Source organism: Pleurodeles waltl, chromosome 3_2, assembly GCF_031143425.1.
Source record: "Pleurodeles waltl isolate 20211129_DDA chromosome 3_2, aPleWal1.hap1.20221129, whole genome shotgun sequence".
In the NCBI taxonomy this organism is placed as follows: domain Eukaryota; kingdom Metazoa; phylum Chordata; class Amphibia; order Caudata; family Salamandridae; genus Pleurodeles; species Pleurodeles waltl.
Window position 1 is genome coordinate 199,066,216 of NC_090441.1, and position 26,112 is coordinate 199,092,327.

Genomic DNA, 26,112 nt, shown 5'->3' on the forward strand with positions numbered 1-26,112 from the left:
GTCTGGACTCCCCTGCGTCACTGTTCCCAAGTGTAGATTTACCTATGTTTAGACTCACATGTCACCGTTCCCAAGTGTAGATTTATCTGTATTTAGACTCACATGTCACCATTCCTGAGTGTAGATTTACCTATGTTTAGACTCATATGGCACTATTCCTGAGTGTAGATTTAACAATGTTTAGACTCACATGTGCAACCATTCCTGAGTGTAGATTTACCTATGTTTAGACTCACATGTGTTAACATTCCCAAGTGTAGATTTACCTATGTTTAGACTCCCAGGCATCACTGTTTCCAAGTGTAGATTTACCTGTGTTTAGACTCACATGTCACCGTTCCCAAGTGCAGATTTACATATGTTCAGATCCACTTGTGTCAACATTCCCAAATGTAGATTTACCCAATGTTTAGACTCACATGCATCACCATTCCTAAGTGTAGATTCAGCTTTGTTTAGATTCACATGTCACCATTCCCACGTGTAGATTTACCTATGTTTAAACTCACATGTTTCACTGTTCCCAAGCATAGAGTTACCTATGTTTAGACTCACGTGTCAACATTCCAGAGTGTAGATTTACCTATGTTTAGACTCACATATCACCCTTCCCAAGTGTAGATTTACCTATGTTTAGACTCACATGTGTCACCGTTCCCAAGTGTAGATTTACCTATGTTTAGACTCACATGTCAACATTCGAGAGTGTAGATTTACCTATGTTTAGACTCACATGTCACCCTTCCCAAGTGTAGATTTACCTATGTTTAGACTCACATGTCACCGTTCCCAAGTGTAGATTTACGTACGTTTAGACTCACGTGTCACCATTCCTGAGTGTAGATTTACCTATGTTTAGACTCACATGTCACCCTTCCAGAGTGTAGATTTACCTACGTTTAGACTCACATGTGTCACCGTTCCAAGTGTAGATTTATCTATCTTTAGACTCACATGTCACCATTCCCAAGTGTAGATTTACCTATCTTTTAGACTCACATGTCACCATTCCAGAGTGTAGGTTTACCTATGTTTAGACTCACATGTCACCCTTCCCAAGTGTAGATTTACCTATGTTTAGACTCACATGTGTCACCGTTCCCAAGTGTAGATTTACCTATGTTTAGACTCACATGTCAACATTCCAGAGTGTAGATTTACCTATGTTTAGACTCACATGTCACCTTTCCCAAGTGTAGATTTACCTATGTTTAGATTCACTTGTCACCATTCCCAAGTGTAGATTTACCTATGTTTAGACCCACATGTGTCACTGTTCCCAAGTGTAGATTTACCTATCTTTAGACTCACGTGTCAGCATTCCGGAGTGTAGATTTACCTATGTTTAGACTCACATGTGTCACTGTTCCCAAGTGTAGATTTACCTATCTTTAGACTCACACGTGTCACCATTCCCGAGTGTAGATTTACCTATGTTTAGACTCACATGTCACCGTTCCCAAATGTAGATTTACCTATGTTTAGACATCTGTCACTGTTCCCAAATGTAGATTTACCTGTGTTTAGACTCACATATGTCAGCGTTCCCAAGTGTAGAATTAACTATGTTTAGACTCTCATGTGTCACCGTTCCCAAATGTAGATTTACCTATGTTTAGACGCATATGTGTCACCGTTCCCAAATGTAGATTTACCTATGTTTAGACTCACATGTGTCACTGTTCCCAAGTGTAGATTTACCTATGTTTAGACTCACATGTCACCGTTCCCAAGTGTAGATTTATCTGTGTTTAGACTCACATGTCACCATTCCAGAGTGTAGATTTACCTATGTTTAGACTCACATGGCACTATTCCTGAGTGTAGATTTAACTATGTTTAGACTCACATGTGCAACCATTCCCGAGTGTAGATTTACCTATGTTTAGACTCACGTGTTAACATTCCCAAGTGTAGATTTACCTATGTTTAGACGCATATGTGTCACCGTTCCCAAATGTAGATTTACCTATTTTTAGACTCACATGTGTCACTGTTCCCAAGTGTAGATTTACCTATGTTTAGACTCACATGTCACTATTCCGAAGTGTAGATTTACCTATGTTTAGACTTGTCACCATTCCCAAGTGTAGATTTATCTATGTTTATACCCATGTGTCAATATTCCCAAGTGTAAATTTACCTATGTTTACACTCACACGTGTCACCGTTTCCAAGTGTAGATTTACCTATGTTTAGACTTACATGTTTCTGCTCTCTCACAACAGAGGGTGGAGCCCCCTACGACAGGATTTATGGGTGTAAATGTACTACTCATGAATTGATCGAATCAATGATAACACTCATGAATTAGGAGATCACTTGATGGGTCAAAAATAGCATGAAAAAAGCTGTATCTTATGCATAAGAAAAAAAAAATGGCCACTTGATCATATGCACTCACACTTAGTAGAGTCAGAGTAAACAAGTGCCAAGAACAATTGTATATATTTAGGTGAAACATTAGAATTAAATGTGGAGGCCATTGAACTTGACCGATCTGCGCCTGTGAGCTGAGTGGCCACATGGGCGCTCCACCACCAGATACTTTAAGACAACTCTTCTCTCCATCTCCGGTTTACAGCCACCACTGGAGTGCACCTGCAAAGGACCAGTCTCCATTGCTTCTCAGCCACCAGAGTGTATCACAACAAACCCACTGGAGTTTAAATCCTCGAAGGCATTGTCATCAGTGTTCTGCCAGCGTTCCACACTAGGGGGCCTATTTATGAGATTGTGTCACAGTGCAGCGCGCCACCTTGCTGTGCGGCACAGCGACACGGGGAAAGGGCAGGAATGTGCGTCTTTAGGCATACGGTGCATCCCTGTCCTTTCTCCTGCATTGGCACCCTTTTGGCTGCCAAGCACCAATGCAGGCACCCTGGCACCATGATGCAAGGGCGCCTCCGTTGCATGCAGGACTGATGCACAAAAACAATCCCGGAAGGCCTTTTCCTCTTTTTATGTATACTGCAGAATGCATCACACAGAGGGAAAACCTAGGAGAAAGAGAGATATTTCTCCTCGTTGCACCTCCCTTGAGAAGGTGTTTTCATAAATCTGGGGATATGTCAAAGCCAATGGGTGTTGCATGGGAACACCAACCCCAGCGCCTATGGAACTCCTCCCTAATGCAGAGTAACACAACGCAGCGACTTGCACTGCTTTGTCCTACTCCATATCTATGAGGCCGTGGAAAGCGTTGCGTGGTTTCATACATATGGTTGGAAGATTTGCACCGCTGTTGCGTCGCTAAAAGTGAGATACCAGCGGTGCTAGCCTCTCAAAGATATCTCCTCTAGTGTTTTGATAAAGTAACAGGTAAGTATGTCTATGTGTTGAGCTTGGGTTTGTCTGTGTTAAGTTCATTGATTTGCTTGACTGCTTAGTATCCAGGGGCATATTTATACTCTGTTTGCGCCGAATGTGTGTCACAAATTTTGACTCACATTAGGCGCAAACCCTGCCCCATATTTATACTTTGATGCCCGACCCCGCGGACGTCAAAATCCCACCATGTTCATAATTATTTGGAAGGGGGAACCTGCCTTGCGTTAATGATATGCAAGGTAGGTGTTCCCCTCCAAAAAATGAATTTAAGGCCTACGCGCATTATTTACACCCCAGCATCATTTTGACGCACAGGAGGAGGTGGGCCTTAAAAAACGGCGCACAGCCTGTTGTGCGCCGTTTTTTAACGCCTGGGTCAGGGCAGGCGTTAAGGGACCTGTGGGCTCGGAAGGAGCCCAGAGGTGCCCTCACCTGCCCCCAGGGACACCCCCTGCCACCCTTGCCCACCCGAAGAGGACACCCAAGGATGGAGGGATCCATCCCAGGGAAGTAAAGGTAAGTTCTTGTAAGTATTTTTTTCTGTTTTTTAAGTGGCATAGGGGGGCCTTATTTGGGCCCCCCTACATGCCACTATGCCCAATGACCATGCCCAGAAGTCCCCTAGGCAAGGCCATTGGGCAAGGGGGCATGACTCCTGTCTTTGCTAAGACAGGAGTCATGTCAATGGAGGTTGGGTGTCAAAAAAAATGGCGCAAGTCCGGTTTGAGACCTGATTTTTGCCTCAGACCTGACTTGCACCATTTTTTGACGCACACCCCCATTTTCCCATACGCCGGCGCTGCCTGGTGTGAGTCATTTTTTTGACGCAGACCAGTCCGCAGCGCCGGCTAACGTCATTCCATAAATAAGGCGTCTGCACGGTGCGTTGGAATGGCGTTAACCGGCGGTAAAAAAAATTACGCACAACTGCGTTGGTGCAGTTGTGCGTCAAAAAGTATAAATATGGCCCCCAGTGTTTGTTGGGCGCTTTTCTGTGCTAGATTGGTTTTCTATGCATTAACCAGATTGTTCGCTGTGCTAGGTGAGACAGCTCCTTATTTCAGAGGAGCAGTCAATTTGTTGATTGAGGTGATTGATGAATGATCATGGCTGTGTTTTACGCCCTGTTTCTGAATTATTTCTATTGGTCTGGCTGCTATGAATATTTGTTGTGAGATTACAATGATCCACTGTTTGATGTGAGAGTTACTCGTTAATGAGCTCACAATTGGGTTAACTTCGACCAGTATTTTAATAATTCCTGGGTTTACTTTCGACCGGATCCACCACTGTGTATCATTCATGGTTTCACTTTTCTCCTTGTGAGCAGGTTAGAGAAGGACAGATGTTATTCCTCACACAGGGCTACATTTTTGCAGAATGTGCAGCTGCCTACAACCTCCAACACCTCCCCGTGTGGCTGTTTAAGTTTCCTTGTAGGGAGCACAGGTTGCATGATGGATGCAATAGAGTCATGGATTATTGCAAACAGCAATGTACTACAGTGTGATTCCCAGTAGGCCGCAAACAGACCTACTTCAGTAATATTGGTGAGGTAGGTTTTACTTTGTGATCCATTGATAATCACTAAAAATACAGGGATGGTGGCCTTCTGGGGTCAGCAGACCACCATGTCTGTGATGGCTTATAAAGAAAGCAAAAAAAGGAAAACAGGAGGCGTTAAAAAAATTATGAAACATTATCTGCCTGCTCTTAAAACACGTTTTTGCAAACATTCACTAAGGGGGAGGAGTCCACCTGCTTGAAGTAGATGGTAAAATGAGAATGTTTTGCAACCGCATTTCGGTCTTACATCCCTCTGCGAGTTGCTATTAGGAAGGAATGCCCTTAACACGCCCTTTTCTAATACTGAATCGCAAACCCATTTTGCGATTCAGTAATAGCTTACCGAATCACAAAATAGGTTTGGTACCTAGAAAAAATGTGTAGCTGTAGATACACACGCTGGACATAAGCTCGCCATCTAGTGTTGGGTTCGGAGTAGTACAACTTGTTTTTGTTTGAAGAAAGTTTTCGAGTCACTGGATTCAGTGACTGCTCCTCTCGGTAATACTGCGCATGGGCATCGAGTCCTTTGTTAGATTGTCTGCCATCGGGTTCGAATGTGTGTTCCTCTGGCTCCAAGTTCTCGGCTCCAAACAGTCTAAACCGGATTCTTTCTGCCTTTCTATTGTCGTTGTTATTGTTTCTGAATGCGTATTCCTTAATATTCAATTTTCTGGTTCCTTTTTCTCCACTCAGAATCAAATGTTTTCTAACCTTTCAGGGCAGAAAGGCCTGGTCGGGCCCTCCTTGGGCCTACCTCTTCCACGTGGTATTGAACAATGCAGCCCTGATGGAACGTACTCCATTCTGGTTTTGCCCTTGATGCCATTCGAAGTTTCCACACACCGATCAACACTAGGTGTATAATTTGTGTCTTTCACCAGACCACAATGATCAGACCGGCGGAGCATGCCTTCTTTTTGGTCGAAGAAGACGCTTACAGACCGAAGGGCTCGTTGAATAGAAATGGCGTCTTGACAGACAGAAGATAAACCGGACATCTTCGGAGACGAGCATGCACAAGAAGATATAGAACAAGAGGGGGTTTTCTCCATTCAAGATTCAGACTCTGATGTGAGATCAGACACCGAGAGTCAACCTTCACAACCAGCACAAACTGTAAGTAAAACGCCCCCTTTCCCATTGGATAAGACAAAAGAGATCACCGGTCGGCCATTGCCTTCCAGCCATGGTCGGAGCCGAGAAACATATTCGGATGCCCCGCGTACCAGCTCGGCACCGAAAAAAGCCAAAGACAACGGCACCGACAAAACAAAAACTGTACGTTGCTTCGGTACCGACCACTTCAGCACTGCAAAAGAAACACCAAGCAGCTACAATTTCTGCACTGAAAATGTTCTATCCGAAAAAAAGCTTCGGAACCGAAAAGCACCAAAAGACTCCCAGTGACTCTGGACAGTCTGTGACATCCCCAGGTGGAATCAATTTTGGAAGTTATGGACACTGGGCAGCGCTGACTTCAAATTTCAAATACAGCAAGGAACAGGGTGGATTGTGGCATCACATCTGCCACCTCAATAGAGGAAATTAACTTCTGAAGAAAGTCTTGATTCCTCTGCACCCTCAAAGAAGATTACCAAAGAAAAGACTTCTTCTCATACTTATACATCTCCACCTTTACCTACTTCTCCACAACATACTCCACCAACATATTCCACTCAGTTAGGGTTCACACCACCTAACTCACCACCCGATAGGTCTCAAGGTACATTAGATGAACAGGTCCCCTGGTATGAGTACAGCCCAGATCCTATTACACCAAATACCTTCACCACCCGAGGATTCCACGTCATACCAACAGGTTATATCTAGAGCAGCTGCATTTCATAACGTGCACATGTATAGTGAGACAATGGCGGAAGATTTCTTGTTTGACACCCTTGGCGCAACACATAAGGAAAGCCAATTTCTTCCAGTGCTCACAGGAATGATCAGACATGCAGAAGAAATATTTAAAGAGCCTGACAGAGCAAGGGTTGTCACTCCCAGAGTTGATAAAAAATACACAGCTGCACCCACTGATCCTCTATATATAAAAGCACAAATTCCTCCAGACTCTATTGTTGCATCTACTGCAAGAAAAAGAGCTAATAGCCAGCCAACGGGAGACACACCTCCTCCTGACAAGGAAAGTAAGAAATTAGATGCTGCGGGGAAGAGAGTGGCAGCTCAAGCAGCCAATCTTCGGCGAGTAGCTAATGCTCAAGCTTTACTTTCCAGCTATGACAGAGCTCACTGGGATGCAATGGAGGAACTTTTACAATACCTACCAGAAGAACATCGTAAAAGAGGGGTAGAGATTGTAAATGAGGGACAAACAATATCCAATAACTCCATTTTATGTGCACTTTATGCTGCTGATACAGCAGCATGCAGTATTAACACAAGTGTCATCATAAGACATCATGCATGGCTTAGATGTTCAGGCTTTAAACAAGAAATACAACAGGCCGTTCTAAATATGCCCTTCCATAAGGAGCATTTATTTGTTCCAATAAATAAGGACAATCGAACTGCCAGAGCCATGGGAGCTTTACAGGCCAAGTCACATAGGAGTCATTTTCATTGTGCAGGGCTTAGTAGAGGATTTAGGTCATCATTCCAAGAACAAGCCACAAATAAAACTAAACCCATCTCTCAATACACCAGAGGCTATTTTAGAGGATCATATAAAGGAAACAAAAAAAGGAATAGGAAACCATCTACATCTAAAGGTTCCTCATCCGTCACTAAACAACGACTTAACAAACACAAAACTAAATCACATCACTCTTGTAGGGGGAAGATTACAACTCTTTTACCTCCAATGGACTCAAATTACCACAGTGGGTTCTTCAAATGATCCAAAATGGTTATTGTTTGGAGCTCATTTCCTCTCCACAAAAATATACCCCCTCGTACATACAAACTCTCAAAAGATAATTTAACTCTTCTCAAAGAGAAAGTCAATTCCCTTCTTCTAAAAGGGGCTATAGAACCAATACCATTGCAATACCAAGGAACAGGAGTTTACTCCCTGTATTTTCTAATTCCCAAAAAAGATGGGTCTCTCGGACCAATATTAGATCTCAGACTCTTAAACCGGTACATCCTTTCAGAACATTTTCACATCGTCACTCTTCATTATGTTATTCCTCTATTACATGTAGGAGACTTCATGACAGCCCTAGATCTAAAGGACGCTTACTTTCACATTCCCATTTATCCTGCACACAGAAAATACCTAAGATTTGTTGTAGCAGAAAAACATTACCAATTCAAAGTGTTACCCTTTGGAGTCACAACTGCTCCCAGAGTAGTCACAAAATGCCTCACAATAGTTGCAGCACGTCTCAAAAGAAAACAAATTCATGTTTTCCCTTATCTGGACGATTGGCTCATCAAAGCCAATTTATTCCTACATTGTCAAAAGCATTCTCAAACTACAATACGCCTCCTATATTCTCTAGGATTCACCATAAACTACGTCACATCTCATCTTCAACCTCTGCAAACACAACCATATCTAGGAGCTAACCTCAGTACAGAATTGGGAATAGCATTTCCCAACCAAAACAGGATCCAGGCTTTTTAAACATTAATTGCAACATTAAAACAGAACCAAGCATACACAGTAAGAACTGTTATGAAACAGTTAAGGATGATGCCATCTTGGCCTGCCATAGTGCCTCATGCCAGACTTCATATGCGTCCCCTTCAACAATGTCTCTCTTGTCAATGGTCTCAGGCACAGGGTCAAATGGAAGATCTAGTGTTGTTGGACCGCCAGACTTCTCTTGCTACATTGGTGGAATATCACAAACCTTACGAAAAGGCGGCCCATTGTAGACCCTGTGCCTCAGATCACTCTCACAGAGGATGCCTCAAACAACGGTTGGGGAGCTCATCTCCTCAACCTAACAGCTCAGGGAATATGGGAGAACACTCACTGGTCTCTTCATATCAATTACCTCAAACTGCAAGCAATATTCTTGGCAATGAAAGCATTTCTTCCACAACTGTAACACAAAACAGTGTTGCTATATGACTGCCATGTACTATCTCTAGAAACGGGAGGGGTGGGGGCACAATCCCAACAACTGTCCCAACTAGCACAATCAGTATGGAATATGTCACCATATTCACATAGTGGCACAATATCTCCCAGGGACAGACAATTATTTAGCAGACCTGCTAGGCAGGATGCATCAACAAACACACAAGTGGGCCACCCGCAAGTCCTTCAACAATACTTCACAAAATGGGGAACACCTCAAATAGATCTGTTCGCAACAAACCAAAACAAAAAATGCCAAAACTTCACCTCCAGGTACCCACACCCTCAGTCCAAGGGCAATGCTCTTTGGATGATTTGGTCAGGGATATTTGCTTACACTTTTCCCCCTCTCCCACTTTTACCATTCCTAGTCCGGAAGATAAAACAATCTTCCCTCAACATGATTTTAGTGGCCCGACATGGGCAGGTCAACCATGGTACACAACATTTTTGGAACTCTCAGTTGTTCCTCATCAAAAACTTCCCAACAGACCAGATCTTTTAACACAAAAACAGGGACAGATAAGACATCCAAATCCCAAATCACTCAAACTAGCAATATGGCTCCTGAAGTCATAGAATTTGGATATTTACATTTACCACAAGAATGTATGGATATCCTTAAACAAGCACGCAAACCAACAACTAGACAATGCTATGCAGCAAAATGGAAACGTTTTGTTTGTTATTCTCAAACAAAAAACATTGACCCTCTTCAACCAACAGTACAGGACATTGTACAATATTTATTACATTTAAAAAAGTCACATTTATCCTACACGTCTATTCGCTTACATTTAGCCACTAAAGCTGCATATCTGCAAAATAGACAACATGTTTCCTTGATTAGAATTCCAGTTATCAAAGCATTTATGAAAGGACTAAAAATAATAATTCCACCAAGGATTGCTCCAGCTCCATCTTGGAATCCTTCATTGTACTCAAGGCTCCTGGCTCCACCGTTTGAGCCACTTCACTCCCGCCCCCTACAGTTCCCTTCATGGAAAGTAGCCTTTTAATTGCTATCACCTCCCTTAGGTGTTTCAGTGAGCTCCAGGCTTTAACTTTAGAAGAACCTTTCTTTCAGGTTCAGAAAGAAAAGATTGTAGTAAGAACAAATCACATTTTTTTTTCCAAAAGTCATTTTGAAATTTCATATTAATCAAACAAAAGAATTGCCAGTTTTCTTCCCAAAACCAGAATCAGTGGCAGAAAGAGCTCTACATAATCTCGATGTCAAAATAGCTCTTATGTACTATATAGACACGAACAAATATTTTAGGAAAACAAAACAACTTTTTGTGGCTTTCTCCTTACCACTCAAAGGAGATCCTATATCTAAAACAACTATAGCTGGATGGATAGTCAAATGCCTTCAAACTAGCTATACTAAAGCTAAGCAACATTTACCTGTACAGCCTAGAGCTCATTCCACTAGGAAAAAGGGTGCATCTATAGCCTTTCTAGGTAACATACCTCTGACAGACATTTGTAAAGCAGCAACATGGTCTACACCACACAGATTTACAAAATATTATTGTGTAGACAACAGGCAAATGTTGGACAAGCTATACTTAAGACACTTTTTCAAACAATTGCAACTCCTGCACACTAGCCACTGCTTTATGGAGGGACTGCTTTGCAGTCTATGGAAAGCATGTGTATCTACAGCTACACGTGCCATTGAACGGAAAATGTTACTTACCAGTAGACATCTGTTCGTGGCATATAGTGCTGCAGATTCACATGCGCCCTTACTCCTCCCCAGAAGTGTGTACTGACTGCAATTTAATATATAACATCTTTTATATAGTACTATATACTCTTTTCACTACCTCACTCTTCCGCTTGCGGACAAACAATCTAACAAAGGTCTTGATGCCCGTGCGCAGTATTACCGAGAGGAGTCACTCGACCACGTGACTTGAAAACTTTCCTCGAACAAAAACAAGTTGTACTACTCTGAACCCAACTCTAGATGGTGTGCTTATGCACAGCATATGAATCTACAGCACTACATGCCACGACTGGTAAGTAACATTTTCCTTTTTTCATTTGCAAACGGCCAGATTATGCAAATCGGGCTGTATGCAAACTGAAAAAAGATCCATGTGCATCTGGCCTTTATTCCTTTGCACGTTAAATGTAGGATGCTAAGTGACATATTTGATTGTCGGAGTGTCCAGGTTAATACAGAATAAATCTATGAGGGTGAAACAGTACATAACTTTGTGAAAGCAAGACCTCATGCGGGGCTAAGAAGAGGACACTTCCTGCTGTATTCCACCAACTCATGTCACCCGAGAAGGTTTCAGTAGACAACTACAATCTGGCTTTCGTTGCTGAAATTGTTAACAGAGGACAGATGCTGTTTTCTGTTATAGAGAGTGCACTGTGCAGGGACCATCGGAGACAGGTATTGCAGGAGCACAGCTTAAGAGGATGAATGAAACAGAGTCCTGGACTATATCAAGAAAGCATCAAGTATCGAATGGTTTTGCCTTATTTATTTCAAGTACATACGCAAAGTGGGCCTCATACCTGTTGTTCATCAGAAAGTATTCCTTGGACCCTCATGATAGAGCTCTATCATTCTGTATTCTGCTACAAATAATGTTTCCACTTCCTCTTTGAACTTCCAGTTGCCTCTAGGTATGTGGTTTCTTGTAAATTATCCCTACACATAGGGGGTCATTCTGACTTTGGCGGGCGGCGGAGGCCGCCCGCCAAAGTCCGGCCATCAGAATACCGCTGCGCGGTCAAAAGACCGCCGCGGTAATTCTGAGTTTCCCGCTGGGCTGGCGGGCGACCGCCAGAAGGCCGCCCGCCAGCCCAGCGGGAAACCCCCTTCCATGAGGATGCCGGCTCCGAATGGAGCCGGCGGAGTGGAAGGGGTGCGACGGGTGCAGTTGCACCCGTCGCGATTTTCAGTGTCTGCTTGGCAGACACTGAAAATCATAGTGGGGCCCTGTTAGGGGGCCCCTGCAGTGCCCATGCCATTGGCATGGCATGGCATTGGCATGGCATTGGCATGGGCACTGCAGGGGCCCCCAGGGGCCCCACGACACCCGTTACCGCCATTCTGTTCCTGGCGGCGAAAACCGCCAGGAACAGGATGGCGGTAAGGGGGTCGGAATCCCCATGGCGGCGCTGCAAGAAGCGCCGCCGTGGAGGATTCCCTGGGGCAGCGGGAAACCGGCGGGACACCTGTCAGAATGACCCCCATAGTGGTCCTTTGGGTTGGGAAGTGTTATGACCTCCAACCAAAGGTGTGTGAGATACCTGAAGCAGTTTTTCTTTGCGTTAAATCAGTTTACAGCTGTCACCCTACCCTTTTCTTGGTCTGTCATAAGGCCGTTGCTCAGTGTGGTAGGCCATACCTTCCACATCTGATTCATTTTTGCTTCATCAAGTGATCTGTGACAGTTCGAGCAAAAACTCCGTCTTAGACCATGAATGATTGCATGAACTAATGTGTGAACTGCAATTAAATATCCCTTGTCCTAACAAATTCTTCTGTTTCTTCTGATTCCAGGAAAGTCAACAAGTGTTATCGAGGCCGCTCCTGTCCTATAATTGTCCACTGCAGGTAACACTGAGCTGGCATTACATGGAAAATATTTTAGACTCCATAATGGAGGATTCATGGTAATTTGCATAGAAAGGTTTCCTTGAAGGATACTGTCCAGTAGAAGGCTTGGTCAGCCTCAACCCTCAGAAGGTGTCTTTGAGGGTATGGAGATGGAGGGCCTTCACTGCAATGTGTAAAGTTCCCTGCCTCCCAATCTGTCTAATTTGGGGTTTGCTCTCATCGACCATCCTATGAAGCTTTGGGCAGGGTCGTGATAGCAGAGACAGGTGAACGATGAGCAGGACTGTGTCTGTCTGGGATTCTGTACAATGTGGTGTATGTACGGCGAAGGGTTCGAGGTGGTACACTGGGACATGTAACAAGTTCTGACTTCCTGCCTAGCTTTGGGATGCTCTTGACAATCTCTTTCTGCTGTGTTTCAGTGAAGGAGCCGGAAGGACGGGAACTTACATCCTCATAGACATGGTTCTTAATCGAATGGCCAAAGGTGAGGAAATGTACAATACTGGGCTGCACTGTGTTATATATTTATGGTCTTAATGTCTCAGTCTCTGACTAAGCAGTCTTCTCTCTTGGTGCTCCATAGGAATAGTTAACTGTACCACTAAACGTCAAGGACACTTCTGCCTGTAACTAACACACCAGCCCCACGTTACACTGGTTGACATTTACTGAAGACAACCACTTTCTTAAGGCTGTGATTATCATTCAAAGGTTGGTCGTAACACGCCATCTGCCAAAAAAAAATGCCAGATTCCCCCTCAGCCAAAATCTTGCATCCATTGCCATATACAGAGGCCCAGATTTACTAAGGGCTTTCAGTGCCCTTGCGTCACACAGCATGACGCAAGGCGTGCCCTTAAATCAGATTTACTAAGCCATACAAAGTGACCTTGTGTGGGTCTGCGTGGCTTCACAAATCTAGAGTCAAGCAAGGGTGCGTAAGGCGCTGCCTTGTGTTACTCTACATTGGGAAATTGTTCCATGGGTGGAGTGTGGGCATTCTCACACCTCCACCCATGGATTTTGGCGCATTACCACATTTACTAAGAATAGTAACCCTTGGTATGCGTCAGAATGGTACGCCTTCAAAAAAGAGGCATAACGAAGATAAATGTTTATTTCTCCTCATTATTTCCTCTTTTTACGTGTGCTGGTATGGCAGCACACGAAGAAGGAGGAGAATGCCTCTGAGGACTGTTTTTGTTCAAGACGGTGTCTTCTTCTGCACTAAAACAATCCTGCTTGTAATGCAGACACGCTAGGGTGTGTGCGCAAGTCTAGCTTAGGTTTTGTACTGGAAGGACACCTTTTGAGTACAAACTCCTATGCTTAGACTCACTTTAAACCCTTTCCTGCTTGGTATGTGTGCTGCACAGTGAAGCGCACACTCCAAGTCGGAAAAGCAAGGAGAAATGAAAATATTTCTCCATTTAACACCTGCTTTCAAAAGGCTTTAATTTTTGGCGCAAAACTACGTCTACTGATGTTAGAGAATAGGGTTGAATGTTAAAAAGTATGGGTGGTTGCACAGATACAGCCATGTCTCACCCATGTAACGTCCCCTTAACGCAAAATAATGTAGTTTGCGTTACTTTTCCATACAAACAAATGTTAATACCAATATATGTTGGTTTGTTATTCTCCCAAATGGTTTTGCATTGGGTTTGAGTTACAAAAGTGACGCAAACCCGATACAAAACCTTTGTGAATCTTGGCCATAGTGTGATGACATATGCACGTGCATACAGTTGCGTGTGTCATCACACATGCGCACATATGCAGTGTGACGCAACACCGGCCCAGTGTGATGATGTACACACATACATGCATCACCATCCAAGCACAATGCATGACATGACCACCGTTATTTTATTTTAATATACCATTCCAAGATTTTTTTTTTAAACGTCTTTATTGGTTTTAGCATATGTAGAAAGAAACTATAGCGATGACAGTTCCAAGATGCTTCTTGTTAACGATTACGCAGCATAAATATAGTCATAAACAAAAACACTGGAGTCACAGTAACTTGGCATGGCGCACCCCCAGCCAGATGTGCGGCAAAATGTCGCAATGAAGAGCGCCCTTACACGTGTCTGGGGTGCAATATGATGTTGTGAAACAGTAGGCCGCGAGGGACACATTCTATTGGGAAGGGCAACCAGAAACCCACTTAGTTGTCTATTACTCACCTGTAAACATAAGAAGATCATGCAGTTTAGTGTTGGTGGTCGGTGTATGGTGGGGGACCAAACCTTGGTTTCCCGTTGGGGGGGCTGGTGAACCCACGGTCATGAGGGGCAACGTTGGTGTGTTTGTGGTACCTTAACCTCTTAAGTGCGGGCGTCGGCCACTGGCCGACGCCCACACTACCTCCCTGGTGCGGGTCACGACCAGTGGCCGACACCAGGGAGGGTTTAATAAATCCTTGGGTGCGTTGCACCCGAGGATTTTTTTTTATTATTTTGTTCCCTGGGAGACACGGAAGCTCTTCCGTGTCTCCCCCGCCCCTTTGTGTGGATTTCCCCATCGGAGCAGGAAGCGGCCTTGCGGCCGCTTCCTGCTCCAATGGGGAAAACGGCCACAAACGGCCTTCCCCACGTTCGGGAAGGCCTCATAAGAAAGGGGAGAGTCTCCCCTTTCTTACGAGGCCTTCTGAAAGTGTTTCCTGGCCCTGCGATCGGGGGCCAGGAAACACCACTAGACACCAGGGATTTCACTTATGTAGATAGATATGTATAGAGAGATAGATCTATATATATATATATGTTCGATGGCATGTGTAGCTGCAGATACACATGCTGTGCACATCCCGCCATCTGGTGTTGGGCTCGGAGTGTTACAAGTTGTTTTTCTTCAAAGAAGTCTTTTCGAGTCACGAGACCGAGGGACTCCTCCCATTTCGACTCCATTGCGCATGGGCGTCGACTCCATTTTAGATTGTTTTTTTCCGCCATCGGGTGGCCCTTCGGGGTTTTCTTCCATCCCCGTCGGGGCCTGGTCGGCCCGGCCACGTGTCTCTTCAAGGCTGATGGAACGGACCCCATTCCGCTTCTGTCCAGAATGCCATAACAAGTATCCATATACAGATCAACATCTGGTCTGTAACTTGTGTTTGTCACCAGAACACAAGGAGGATACTTGTGAGGCCTGTCGAGCGTTTCGGTCCAGGAAGACACTCAGGGACCGAAGAGCAAGAAGACTGCAAATGGCGTTGGCGCCGACAGGACAAGAGCGTTTCGAGGAGGAGGAAGAAACATTCTCCAACCAGGAGTCGGACTCTGAGGAGATCGATCCGAGGAAACGCCGAAAACCGTGAGTAAGACGTCGAAAACAAAAACTCACGAGAAAAGCGCTAAAGCCCAGGGGACGCCACCGCCAACAGGCCATGGCTTAACCCAAAATAGCAGTGACCGAGCCAAGGCACCGAAAAAGGGCACGCTGGTGTCAAAGTCATCCGACTCCGGTCGAGATACCGCCACACAGCAATCTCGGACCCGAGACATCGGCTCTGAGAAATCTCGGCACCGTGACAGCGCCACCGAACAAATTCGGCACTGAGACACCACCACGCCGAAAATTACAAAGGTTTCTTCGGAGCCTAAAAAGACCTCCGAAAAAGTTTTGGTTCCGAAACATCCAGCCTCGGAGCCGAGAACAGGTTCCTATACAGAGGAACAAGGATTAGCCTCACAAATGAAAAAACATAGATTTGGAGAGGAACTTCAAGCTGTAGAGCCAGACTATACTCAAAGGAGGCTCCACATTCATCAAGACACAGGGAAGATAACCACTCTTCCTCCAATTAAAACAAAAAGAAAACTTGCCTTTCACGAAAAGGACAAGGAGCCACAGGCAAAGGTGGCAAAGAAAACAACTCCACCACCTTCTCCAACACCATCAGTGCACACATCACCAGTAGCAACTCCTCCACTGATGCACTCCCTGACTCATACTGCCATGAGTCAAGATGATCCCGATGCATGGGACCTTTACGATGCTCTTTATCGGACAACAGCCCAGACTCGTACCCTGCCAGGCCGTCCCCTCCTGAGGACAGTACATCTTACACACAGGTGATCGCAAGGGCAGCTGCTTTCCATAACGTCACCTTGCATTCCGAACCAATTGAGGATGACTTTTTGTTTAACACGCTATCCTCCACTCACAGCCAGTACCAAAGACTACCTATGCTCCCAGGAATGCTCAAACATTCAAAACAAATCTTTCAGGAGCCTGTTAAAGGCCGAGCCATAACTCCAAGGGTGGAGAAAAAGTACAAGCCACCGCCAACAGATCCTGTTTATATTACAACGCAGTTAACTCCAGACTCAGTAGTTGTCGGGGCAGCTCGTAAGAGAGCAAACTCTCATACCTCGGGAGACGTACCACCTCCAGACAAAGAGAGTCGCAAATTTGATGCTGCGGGCAAAAGGGTTGCAGCACAAGCAGCAAACCAATGGCGCATTGCCAATTCACAAGCACTTTGGCAAGATATGACAGAGCTCACTGGGATGAGATGCAACACTTACCCAAGGAGTTCCAAAAAAGAGCACAACAAGTGGTAGAAGAAGGACAAAGTATCTCTAATAATCAGATACGGTCTTCAATGGATGCAGCAGATACGGCTGCAAGGACAGTAAATACTGCAATAACAATAAGAAGGCACGCATGGCTCCGCACGTCAGGTTTCAAGCCGGAAATTCAACAAGCTGTGATAAATATGCCATTTAATGAACAGCAGTTGTTTGGGCCGGAAGTCGACACTGCTATTGAGAAACTCAAAAAAGACACTGATACGGCAAAAGCCATGGGCGCACTCTACTCCCCGCAGAGCAGAGGCACCTTTCGCAAAACACCTTTTAGGGGAGGGTTTCGAGGACAACCTACAGAAACCACAACATCACAAACAAGGCCCACTTACCAAAGCCAATATCAGCGGGGAAGTTTTCGGGGGCAATATAGAGGGGGACAATTCCAAAGAGGTAGAGGAAAATTCCAAAGCCCCAAAAGTCCTCAAAATAAGCAGTGACTCACTAGTCACACATCCCCATCACATAACACCTGTGGGGGGAAGATTAAGCCAATTTTACAAACATTGGGAGGAGATAACAACAGATACTTGGGTACTAGCAATTATCCAGCATGGTTATTGCATAGAATTTCGCGAATTCCCTCCAACAGTCCCACCGAAAACACACAGTATCTCGAAACAACATATAAATCTTCTAGGATTAGAAGTTCAAGCATTGCTCCAAAAAGAAGCAATAGAATTAGTACCAAAACAAGAACTAAACACAGGAGTTTACTCACTGTACTTTCTGATACCCAAAAAAAGACAAAACACTAAGACCTATACTAGATCTCAGAATATTAAATACATACATCAAATCAGACCATTTTCACATGGTTACATTACAAGAAGTAATCCCACTGCTCAAACAACAAGACTACATGACAACACTGGATCTAAAGGATGCATATTTCCATATACCAATACATCCTTCACACAGGAAGTACCTAAGGTTTGTATTCCAAGGGATACATTACCAATTCAAAGTGTTGCCATTCGGAATAAAAACTGCGCCAAGAGTTTTTACAAAATGTCTAGCAGTAGTAGCTGCACATATCAGAAGGCAGCAAATACATGTGTTCCCGTACCTAGACAATTGGTTAATCAAAACCAACACGCAAAAACAGTGTTCACAACACACAAATTACGTCATAGAAACCCTACACAAACTAGGTTTCTCAATCAATTACTCAAAGTCACACCTTCTGCCGTGTCAAACACAGCAATACCTAGGAGCAACAATCAACACAGTAAAAGGAATTGCCACTCCAAGTCCACAAAGAGTCCAAACATTCCAAAATGTCATACAAGCCATGTATCCAAACCAAAAGATACAGTTCAAATTAGTAATGAAACTCCTAGGCATGGTGTCCTCATGCATAGCCATTGTCCCAAACGCAAGGTTGCACATGCGGCCCTTACAACAGTGCCTAGCATCACAGTGGTCACAGGCACAGGGTCAACTTCTAGATCTGGTGTTGATAGACCGCCAAACATACATCTCGCTTCAATGGTGGAACAGTATAAATTTAAACCAAGGGCGGCCTTTTCAAGACCCAGTGCCACAATACGTAATAACGACAGATGCATCCATGACAGGGTGGGGAGCACACTACAATCAGCACAGCATCCAAGGACAATGGGACATTCAGCAAAAACAGTTTCATATAAACCACTTAGAACTGTTAGCGGTATTTCTAGCTCTGAAAGCACTTCAACCCATAATAACCCACAAATACACTCTTGTCAAAACAGACAACATGACAACAATGTATTACCTAAACAAACAGGAAGGAACACACTCAACACAGTTGTGTCTCCTAACACAAAAAATATGGCATTGGGCGATTCACAACCACATTCGCCTAATAGCACAATTTATTCCAGGGATTCAGAATCAGTTAGCAGACAATCTCTCTCGGGATCACCAACAGACCCACGAATAAGAAATTCACCCCCAAATACTGAACACTTACTTCAGAATGTGGGGAACGCCACAAATAGATCTATTTGCAACAAAAGAAAACTCAAAATGCCAAAACTTCGCATCCAGGTACCCACAACATCAGTCTCAGGGCAATGCACTATGGATGAACTGGTCAGGGATATTTGCGTACGCTTTTCCCCCTCTCCCACTTCTTCCATATCTAGTAAACAAGTTGAGTCAAAACAAACTCAAACTCATACTAATAGCACCAACATGGGCAAGGCAACCTTGGTACACAACACTACTAGACCTTTCGGTAGTACCTCATATCAAACTGCCAAACAGACCAGATCTGTTAACACAACACAAACAACAGATCAGACATCCAAATCCAGCATCGCTGAATCTAGCAATTTGGCTCCTGAAATCCTAGAATTCGGGCACTTAGACCTCACACAGGAATGTATGGAGGTCATAAAACAGGCTAGAAAACCTACCACTAGACACTATTATGCAAATAAGTGGAAAATATTTGTTTATTACTGCCATAATAATCAAATTCAACCTTTACACGCATCTGCAAAAGATATAGTAGGATACTTACTACATATGCAGAAATCTAAACTAGCTTTCTCTTCCATTAAAATACATCTTACGGCAATTTCAGCTTACCTGCAAATTACGCACTCAACTTCATTATTTAGGATACCAGTCATAAAAGCGTTTATGGAAGGCCTAAAGAGAATTATACCACCAAGAACACCACCGGTTCCTTCATGGAACCTCAACATTGTCTTAACACGACTCATGGGTCCACCTTTTGAGCCCATGCACTCTTGTGAAATGCAATACTTAACGTGGAAAGTTGCATTTTTAATTGCCATCACATCTCTAAGAAGAGTGAGTGAAATTCAAGCATTTACCATTGTTCTTCCCACAGCCAGATTCTGTAGCTGAAAGAGCTCTACATACATTAGACATCAAAAGAGCACTAATGTACTACATTGACAGAACAAAACTAATTCGAAAGACAAAACAACTATTTATCGCCTTTCAAAAACCTCATACAGGAAATCCAATTTCAAAACAAGGCATCGCTAGATGGATAGTTAAGTGCATTCAAACATGCTACCTTAAAGCTAAAAGAGAACTGCCTATTACACCAAAGGCACACTCAACCAGAAAGAAAGGTGCTACCATGGCCTTTCTAGGAAATATTCCAATGAACGAAATATGTAAGGCAGCAACATGGTCTACGCCTCATACATTTACCAAGCACTACTGTGTAGATGTGTTAACTGCACAACAAGCAACAGTAGGTCAAGCTGTACTAAGAACATTATTTCAAACTACTTCAACTCCTACAGGCTGAACCACCGCTTTTGGGGAGATAACTGCTTATTAGTCTATGCACAGCATGTATATCTGCAGCTACACATGCCATCGAACGGAAAATGTCACTTACCCAGTGTACATCTGTTTGTGGCATTATTCGCTGCAGATTCACATGCGCCCACCCGCCTCCCCGGGAGCCTGTAGCCGTTTAGAAGTAGATCTTAAACATTTGTACATTTGTAAATATATTACTTTAAACTTCATTATGTACATACGCATTCACTCCATTGCATGGGCACTATTACTAGCATACACAACTCCTACCTCACCCTCTGCGGGGAAAACAATCTAAGATGGAGTCGACGCCCATGCGCAATGGAGTCGAAATGGGAGGAGTCCCTCGGTCTCGTGACTCGAAAAGACTTCTTCGAAGAAAAACAACTTGTAACACTCCGAGCCCAACACCAGATGGCGGGATGTGCACAGCATGTGAATCTGCAGCGACTAATGCCACGAACAGATGTACACTGGGTAAGTGACATTTTCCATATCACTTTTGTCAATACGTGTGTGGTTTCCCTGGGGGCTGCGATCGGCGCCCAGGAGAACCAGACCCACATATAAAAGTGATATATATATATATATATATATATATATATATATATATATATATATTTGCCACCAGTTGTCTTGCAGTTGCAGCTTGCGTCTTTAAAGCAATGCTTCAACTGACGCTTTTCAACTGTATCTTTTAGGCAGCAATAAAAAAGTCAACTAAGTATTGTGATTATGTTTCTGCTACAAAAGAGTCAGACTTGTCTAGTGGCAGTTTTAGTGCCATAAAGAAGCGAGAAGGTTTATATGCCTACTGCAAAGAGCAAATCTGTATTTTATGTAAATAGCTGAGTACATTAGTAAAGTCAGCCATTACCTGCGCTATAATACAAATGAAATGTATGTGTGGGGTGGAGGGTGGCTATGGAGAGATGAAGGGCACTTTTGCTGGGTGGTAATGAGGGAATCCGAGGAGGAGGGAGTGGGAGCACCAATAATGATTGTTGGACTGGGCGCAGGAGGTGCTAAAGACTGTGACGAATGGTATGTGACAAGGTGTTTTTTGAGTGTCTTGAAAGAACGTGCTGATTGAGGGAAGAAGCGCAGGTAAGGTGGCCTCTACTGTTGCACGTATCTCACACACACCATCGATTTTGTGACTGTCTACGTAGGCTAGTGTTTTAGAGCAACAGTTTAGCCAATAGCAGAGATGGCATCTTGATGGATGACTGCTGCCGGCACTCGGGTTATAGAGGACAACTCTGATATAGGATCAGAGACTGAAAGATCAGATACTGAGACAGCATCTGAGGGATAGGACAGTGGCGCAGACTCTGGGAGTGATTTTTCAGTCGGAGGAGTCCCATTCGATAACTCCTCTTCCAGTACATTATGAGGGAGGTGATGAGGACAGTCCTGCTGTCCCTTCGCAAGTTGTTTGTGCAACGGGGTAATAGTGGGTTAGCCCAACCCAGAGAGCGGGTGAATGGGGCGGCAAACAGAGAGAGAGAGTGCTCTCTTGGGAGTTCCCCAATTTAGTTCAGCCCCAAATTCCACCGCCCAGATTGTATTGTGGAGACATCAAAATTATCTATCGCAAAACAAACTGGTTTTATAAGGCAGGCACCTGTGTTTTTGGTCCTGGGTTCGGCGGCCATATAGAGAAACACACTAAACCCAAACATTTCTGGAAACTATACATTTGGGGAAGTCCACAGAGGTGTGACTTGTGTGGATTCCCCAAAGTTTTCTTACCCAGAATACCCTGCAAAGCTGAAATGTTGAATAAAAACTCTATTTTTCTAGCATTTCTGTCACACAAACTACAGGAATATGCTGGGATCCACAAAATTCCTACCACCCAGTGATTCCTCACCTGTCCTGATAAAAACACTACCCCACCTGAGTGCCTACACCCCAGGGTCAACAGCTGCCTCATGTAAGGACCAACATTGACCGTTGTGTGATCTATTCCTGTCGCGGGCACCAGGCCTACCCACACAAGTGAGGTACCATTTTTTTCGGGAGACTTGGGGGAACGCTGGGTGGAAGGACATTTGTGGCTCCTCTCAGATTCCAGAACTTTCTTTCACCGAAATGAGAGGAAAAAGTGTTTTGTTTGGCCAAATTTTGATGTTTGCAAAGGATTCTGGGTAACAGAACTTGGTCAGAGCCCCACAAGTCACCCCATCACCCCATTCCCCTGGGTTTCTAGTTTTAAAAAATGTGCTGGTTTGCTAGGTTTCCCCAGGTGCCGGCTGAGCTAGAGGCCAAAATCCACAGGTAGGCACTGTTTTCTATGAAACAATGTGATGTGTCCACGTTGTGTTTTGGGGCATTTCCTGTCGCGGGCGCTAGGCCTACCCACACAAGTGAGGTATCATTTTTATCGGGAGACTTGGGGGAACGCTGGGTGGAAAGAGATTTGTGGCTCCTCTCAGATTCCAGAACTTTCTGTCACCGAAATGTGTGGAAAACTTGTTTTTTTAGCCAAATTATGAGGTTTGCAAAGGATTCTGGGTAACAGAACCTGGTCAGAGCCCCACAAGTCACCCTTGGATTCCCCTAGGTCTCTAGTTTTAAAAAATGCACAGGTTTTGTAGGTTTCCCTAGGTGCCGGCTGAGCTAGAGGCCAAAATCTACAGGTAGGCACTTTGCAAAAAACACCTCTGTTTTCTGTCAAAAAAATGGGATGTGTCCACGTTGTGTTTTGGGAGATTTCCTGTTGCGTGCGCTAGGCCTACCCACACAAGTGAGGTATCATTTTTATCGGGAGACTTGGGGGAACATAGAATAGCAAAACAAGTGTTATTGCCCCATATCTTTCTCTACATTTTTTCCTTCCAAATATAAGAGAGTGTGTAAAAAAGACATCTATTTGAGAAATGCCCTGCAATTCACATGCTAGTATGGGCACCCCGGAATTCAGAGATGTGCAAATAACCACTGCTCCTCAAAACCTTATCTTGAGCCCATTTTGGAAATGCAAAGGTTTTTTTGATACCTATTTTTCACTCTTCATATTTCAGCAAATGAATTGCTGTATACCCAGTATAGAATAAAAACCAACTGCAGGGTGCAGCTCATTTATTGGGTCTGGGTACCTAGGGTTCTTGATGAACCTACAAGCCCTATATATCCCTGCAACCAGAAGAGTCCAGCAGACATAACTGTATACTGCTTTAAAAAATGTGACATCGCAGGAAAAAGTTACAGAGTAAAACATAAAGAAAAATGGCTGTTGTTTTCAGCTCAATTTCAATATTTTTTTATTTTAGCTCTTATTTTCTGTAGGAAAACCTTGAAGGATCTTCACAAATGACCCCTTGCTGAATTCAGAATTTTATCTACTTTTCAGAAATGTTTAGCTTTCCGGGATCCAGCATTGGTTTCACACCCATTCCTGTCACTAACTGGAAAGAGGCTGAAAGCATAAAAAATTGTAAAAATGGGGTATGTCCCAGTAAAATGCCAAATTTGTGCTGAAAAATGTGGTTTTCTGATTCAAGTTTGCCTGTTCCTGAAAGGTGGGAATATGGTGATTGTAGCACCAGAAACCCTTTGTTGATGCCATTTTCAGGGAAAAAAAACCACAAGCCTTCTTCAGCAGCCCTTTTTTCCAATTTTTTTGGGAAAAACTAAATTTTCACCGTATTTTGGCTAATTTCTTGGTCTCCTCCAGGGGAAACCACAAACTCTGGGTACCATTAGAATCCCTAGGATGTTGGAAAAAAGGATGCAAATTTGGCGTGGATAGCTTATGTGGACAAAAAGTTATGAAGGCCTAAGCGCGAACTACCCTAAATAGCAAAAAAGGGCTCAGTACTGGGGGGAGGGAAACGGCCCAGCAGCTAAGAGGTTAACTGACTTTGGAACGGACCCACTGCCTCTCGTGCTGTGATGGCTCACATAGGCGCTGCACTATTGGTCGTAAGGACCTAGGGTAGCGTTCAAGGCGGTCATGTGTCATTCTTAGCCTCTAGGTTTCTAATGTACGTATCCCAGCGCCCATCTCTGGTATCCCCCTGAATACGTCCAGCTCAGCTTTTCAGCACTGCGGAGAGCCAGCAGTGTATATCAGGGGCTGCATGTGTCTTCCAGGGCATCGCAATTTGCTGTCTAAAGCATATAAAGGTAGATCAATGAAGTTATGGAAGTACTTATCTCCCTTAGTCTTGGGTCTAAGACCGAGTAGGCGTGATTCTAGTGAGGCCAGTACTATGTGCTCTGCTAGAGAGGAGGTAATGCCAATGACTTTCTCCTAGGCCTGCTGCACTACTGAGGACTCCCAGACCATGTGGTAAAAACCTGCATCAAGTCTTCTACATCTGGGGTATTCAGGCGATGCTGTTAGAAACATGCGTTGTGTGAGTTTCGGTGCGACGTATGCCTGAAGTAAGTAATGAAATTGTGTGTAGCGGAATCATGGGTTACGTGAAACCTCCTTTACATGGTATAACGCTGGAGTCCAGAAACTGTCTGTGAAATGCATTTGAAGGTCCATCATCCTTCGTTCTTTAGCCCTGTCGTCCAGCCCTGTGCAGTCCCCATAGTGCAGTGATCACTTGTTGTATGGTGTAATACCTCGGGAATTGTCCTTCTGCTAAGCCATATGTATCCATGATCTCCTGAAAGGATTGTAGTTCGCCCTCCAGGAAAAGGACCCACATCCGTTCAGTTTGTGCCTCTCTCCAAGGCAAAATGTTGCAGTGTTGGGTCACCTCCTGGAGTGCCGCCAGTTGCAAGATGGGGATCAGTGGGGAGTATGGGAGATACAGACTGTTGTCATGCACATTTGCATGGCACAATGATATGTTACCCTCATCTGATGTGTCTCGTTCGGAGGGTGCCACGCCTAGAAGTAGGTCAATGGCAGCTCTCTCCGGGCAGGGGAACGTCTCCAGCAGGCACATCGGCCACTGCAGCTGAGCTGCGGCATAGTAAAACTCATAGGGCCAGGTTTAAGGAAAGTGGTGCTACAATACATGCAGCGCCACTTTTGTTGCGGCCCCTTGCAGCCCACTACCACCACCATGTGTGCGCTGTATTTAAAATATGGCGCACCATGGCGCAGGGTAGAGGGCAATAGTCTCAGAATTTCCGACGCTATTGATGTACTGTTCAGGGTTAGCGCCAACATTTTGGTGCTAACCCTGAACAGTACATAGAGCCCCATTGAAAACAATGGCGTGCCCCTTTCTAACGCCTTCTGAGCTGGCATTAAAGTGATGAAACAAATGACGCAAAGAAATCTCTTACATTTATTTGCGCCATTTTTTCATCCCCCCTAACAGGGGAATGCCCCCCTTGCATACATTGTGCCTGGCGCAGGCATAATGTAGCGCAAAGGGTTACAAAGTGGCGCAATGCATGCATTGCGCCACTTTGTAAATTTGGGACTGGGAAAAGGCCACCTTAGCGACTCCTTATTGTCAAAAAAGTGAGGCTAAGGCGGCGCTAAAGTGGCACTAGGCCCTCTTAAATCTGGGCCATAGTTGTGGGCGCCAAGACCCCCCTGAAGAAGCGGTCCCTGGAATATGGAGACCGCCACCCGCCTCCTGCCCAAGCCCCATATCAGCTCCATTTTCTCAGGAGGCTATGGAGGTCCATAAAGAAGCGTTTGGGGAGCATAAGCAGTAACACTGCAAAGAACTACACTTGCCATGGTAGGATAA

At 44.4% G+C, this 26,112-nt stretch overlaps 1 protein-coding gene across 2 annotated transcripts in view; it reads left to right on the plus strand.

Moving 5' to 3' along the window:
- PTPRN (protein tyrosine phosphatase receptor type N) overlaps nucleotides 1–26,112 on the plus strand; it is a 328,193-nt gene that overhangs the window by 265,376 nt on the left and 36,705 nt on the right. For both annotated transcript variants that reach the window (XM_069227162.1, XM_069227164.1), the window contains exons 20-21: nucleotides 12,489–12,542; nucleotides 12,968–13,032. In XM_069227162.1, the coding sequence (XP_069083263.1) occupies nucleotides 12,489–12,542; nucleotides 12,968–13,032 (119 nt within the window). The remainder of the gene's footprint in view (nucleotides 1–12,488; nucleotides 12,543–12,967; nucleotides 13,033–26,112) is intronic.